This window comes from Paramormyrops kingsleyae, chromosome 20 (genome assembly GCF_048594095.1).
Source record: "Paramormyrops kingsleyae isolate MSU_618 chromosome 20, PKINGS_0.4, whole genome shotgun sequence".
NCBI classification, from domain to species: domain Eukaryota; kingdom Metazoa; phylum Chordata; class Actinopteri; order Osteoglossiformes; family Mormyridae; genus Paramormyrops; species Paramormyrops kingsleyae.
In genome coordinates, this window is record NC_132816.1 from 4,330,847 (window position 1) to 4,335,354 (window position 4,508).

Genomic DNA, 4,508 nt, shown 5'->3' on the forward strand with positions numbered 1-4,508 from the left:
GTCGGCATGCCGTTTTTCCATAATGTTCTGACAATACTTTGTCGTGCTTGTAATATTCAACATTTTCTTACCGCCACCATGTTTCACAGAAGAGCTTGTCTGTTTGGGATCATGAGAAGATCCTTTCGTTCTCCACACTTTAACCTTTAATTCACTTTTGTAAAGGTTAATCATTGTCTCATCAGTCGATAAAACTTTCTCCCAGAATGTATGAGTCTTGTCTCTGTACCTTTTGGCAAATTCCAATCTGGCTCTCCTATTATTGTTAATAAGTGGTTTGCGTCTTCTAGTGTAGCCTCTGTACTTTTGTTCCTGAAGTCATCTGCGAACAGTGGATTGTGTTACCTTCATTCCTGCCCTCTGGAGGCGATTGGTGATGTCACTAACAGTTGTTTTTGACAGTTCCTTGATCTACCAGTTCGACGTCTATTGCTCTATACAGCACTAATTTCTTTCCCCTCTTCAGGACATTCCAAATAGTTGTAGTGGCTATGCTCAATGTTTGTGCAATGGCTCTGATGGATTTTCCATTTTCTCACAGCTTCAGAATTACTGGCTTTTCTCCCATAGACAGCACTCTGGTCTTCATGTTGGTTACACCTTTTTAACTATGAACGCAGTTTGCACAGGCAAAACCTGAAGCTGAAACTGACAGTAGATATTCTGTGCTATGTGTTTTTTGAGGAATCAGTGTATTTGGATACACCTGTGCAACAAAAAACATGTTCAGTCCGATGTTCCAATAATATTGCTCACCTAAAAATTTGGTGTCCCACTACAAACAACGATATCTTCTAAGTTGTTCAACATATCTATATGTAAATACCTGAAAATTGAAGTTGAATTACTAATCTTTTGTCTCATATTTATCTTTTGATGTCAAATCCAAATGTTTTCAGTGTACAGCAAAAATAAAGGCCTCACTGTTCCAATACTTCTGGAGGGGACTGTACATGTACTACTAGGCCCAAGCCATGTGTGAGACTGCAACTGTATACATTGTTCCATAATCATTCACTTAACAGGCATTTTAGGTTCTTGTCCTATTAGATATTCTTAGCAACCTAAACAGCATTCTTTTGCTAGCGGTCTTCATGAAAGCCCCCCCCCCCGACCACTCCATTATGCTTGGTCCTGATGTTGAAACATTAGTTTACAGTAGCCACTTCTCAACTAAAAAAGAATTCACACTTACAAATTCAGCAACTTCCCAATGTTATTTGAAAGTAGTCACCTTGTGTCCTTTCATGATAATGTTTCATATTCATGCATGTTACAGACTGTTAAACTGTGCTAGATGAAATACAATTTTAATACATTCAGTGTTTTTATTCAATTTTTAGTTCACCAACCACCAGGGGGCAGTGTGTGGCTCAGCAGGCAAAGCCTCTGTGCCTGTGATCAGGTGGTCATCAATTCAAGCCCCAGCCTCAGCAGAATAGTTACATGTCCACTGGCCCCTGAGCAAGTCCCCTCAGCTCCAGGGGTGTTGCATACTGGCCAACCCTGCACTGTAACCACCCCCTCAAGCTTGCTCCTACTCGCATGTGTGTCTGTGCATCTCATGGAAAGAAAAAGTATGTAGGCAAAAGAGACACAGTCCAACACACTTGTGAGAATGGCAAATAAAGGATAATTTCACTCGAGAACATTTTTTTTTTTGATATTCACATACTTAAGTTGTTGGAAAAATTTGTTAAAAATCAACATCATTATGTTCCATGCTATTCAGCACAACTTGGTTAAGAGATGGTTTAAGAGGCTATGACAGTGCCTGTAAGGTTACTGGTTTGAATCTCATGGCCAGCTAAATTGTCATATTAGTACTGGGACCTTGTGCATGGCCCTTAACCTGACTCCAAGCTCCACACTTACCTGTATGGATGTGTTTAAAAGGTGAGTAAGATGGGATATGTGAAAGCCCAATTATCTCCATGTAGATGCAATTTTTGTTACAATTAAGTATCTATTAAAATTACATGTAAGATAGTAGGATGGCATTCAATACCTAAATAATGACATTAAATCAACTAGAAAAAACAGGCTTGTAATCCCCACATAATTTTATCAAGAATACTCCCAGTATTCAAAATAAACTACTTCTCTGCTTATCCACTTAATGTTTCAATGTTGATTTCAATACTAAACACATGGTGTCACTCCAGGATCACGTCTTAGCATTTCTGTGCATAACTACGAACAAAAGTAACTTTGCCCATATAGCATCTACTTTATTACCATTTTAAAAGAACTGTACAGTGAGCAGTCATGTTAACAGAAAAAGTAATGGGTCTTAAAAAAAAAAAAGGAAAAAAAGCATAGCAACTCGAGCTTTTCGGTTGCCTTCATTGAAGTCAATTTCGATCTTCGAACTGTGACTTGTTCTTGAGGAGATAAGCTGCTAAATACTCAATGGGGTTTGGAGGTCTATGAAAAAACAGAAGAATAGATTTTAAAAAGTCAACATGAAAGTGTCCAGTATAGCACAGGAGGTAAGAGATTTTTTTATTCATTTTCTTTGGAGTGAGACTCTTGTATTGGGATTCATCTTTGTGATGTTTCTGGATAACAGGGTTCCATTATCTTTGTGAATGTATTTATATATTAAGATTTTAGTTAACATGAAAATTAAGTGAATGACTAAAAATATCTACAGAAAATTACCTTTCCTTAGCCAGGACTGAAAGGCCCTGTAGAAGAATTGGCACAACAGTCTGGTCCAAATACGCCCGCGTAGGAAGCGACTGCAGGTCCACCTTCTGTTTTGAAGCCTTCTCTGCATTGGATTTCTCATTCTCTGCTATCCTCTAAAGAAAGAAACAAACAGAACAAATAAACAAACAAACTAAATGATTCTCTTTCACTGGGATGGCCTGCTTTCATGATGAAAACAGCTGATTATTCCCTACCTGTACATTTTCCGTGAGACCATATTCTGCATGTGGGTTTTCTACCACCTTAAAAAGAAAAGATATTTTAGAGAGAGTTGCAAAACCAGTGATTCTCAATATATATAAAGCACAGCTCTGTGAATAAATAAATGATCACTAAATACTTACAGGTGTGTGACCCTCCATGCTCTGTTCGGCATCAGTGTGATCTAGGAGAATAAATAAAACTTAAATATACAGATATACATTCTTGTAGAGTGCATAAATGTACCTTAACCACATTTATAAACAATTAGGGCTGAGTGGTATATCGTACGCATGCGCAATAATCGCATCGCATTTGTTGGCACTGCTTGTTGACAGTTCGCGGCAACACCAACTTCTTTGACACGTTCTTTGGTACGTAATAACAAACTTAATAAATAATAAGTTCTATAATTCCTTTGGCGTAATTTCTTCCCCTTTTTTTGCTTTATGAATATGGTGATATTACTCGCGGAAATGTCACAAATCGCGATGTGATATTAACAACACAGCATTAACAACTACCTTTACTGAATGGTTTTACTCAAAGTATCAAACTAATGAAAGCCAGCAGACTAAATATAAAAATAATTGCAGCACTAATAAAGTGCTGAAGGGCATGTCTACTGGGCAAATCTTGCGTTATGGATGTGATATTTAGACTCATATTGGAACTCAAAATCCCTCAGAAAAATGGACAAGCATAGCTTCAGAGTCCATTTGCATATCTTTTCATGTAATCTCTTGGGTCGAATATAGACAAATCCTAAATTGATTAATTCATATTACTTTACACATCAGAAATAAAAAGCATTTTATCAGTGTAATTGATATGACATACAACCGACTTTCTCGTGGAATCGCATTACTATTTACAACCTATAGAACAAAAAGCTGGACGCTGTCGTTCATTCATAACGTGCAGTTGTAGTAGTCTGATTTAGCGCGTGTAGTACTAATTCTAACGTTCGGTATTATACGTTTGAACCAAAGACCTTTTTTAATTGTCTGTTGTAGTGCTGCATACTTGAAAGGTATTATTAAACAAGCATCGTACTATATATGTTTAACTGATATCATTCATCACCGACCATGCAGGTCATCCCCACTAGACAGGTCGACATACCGATTTCAAAGTTTGTTACTATTACTGATACCTCCATAAACTATAACATACTATATAACAAATGAGCAGACATTAGTCCGTTAAAATAAGGGACAACACAACGTACGGTCGTCCTAGTGACGGATTCTTTTCTGTCTTAGCTACGTTTTTTTTCAGGAAAGAAACGAGGCGCACAATAAGTACGAAATTACCCACGAAAACTGCGAAACAAGAGTATTTTTTCTCAGGCGAAGTAAACGTTGCTACCTTACCAAATAACATTTCCTCTCATTATTAGTCTTCGAAACTTTGGTAACGTATATTAAACGTTGCAGAAAAACCACTCACCGTCCGCCATATTTGTTGTCGATTTCTAACGATTACACACAGACGGGGTAGACCAATCAGAACTAGAATGTGAGAAGGCGCTTCACGATTGGCTGTGGATGAGAACCCGGAAGCTTTTCGCATGGTTCTTTTACAAAAGC

At 37.6% G+C, this 4,508-nt stretch overlaps 1 protein-coding gene across 2 annotated transcripts; it reads right to left on the minus strand.

The window, feature by feature from the left end:
- Positions 1 to 2,206: 2,206 nt before the first annotated feature.
- Positions 2,207 to 4,450, minus strand: LOC111838095 (dpy-30 histone methyltransferase complex regulatory subunit). Of its 2 annotated transcripts, none has more exons than XM_023800699.1 (5): positions 4,369 to 4,450; positions 3,060 to 3,100; positions 2,910 to 2,957; positions 2,665 to 2,807; positions 2,207 to 2,427 (listed from the first exon to the last, which is right to left on the minus strand). In XM_023800699.1, the coding sequence occupies exons 1-5, from the start codon at positions 4,376 to 4,378 to the stop codon at positions 2,355 to 2,357; spliced, it is 315 nt and encodes a 104-aa protein (XP_023656467.1). In that variant the 5' UTR covers positions 4,379 to 4,450; the 3' UTR covers positions 2,207 to 2,354. The 2 variants fall into 2 exon arrangements, with proteins under 2 accessions (XP_023656467.1, XP_023656469.1); XM_023800701.2 differs by having other exon boundaries at positions 4,293 to 4,374.
- Between the last annotated feature and the right edge of the window lie 58 nt (positions 4,451 to 4,508).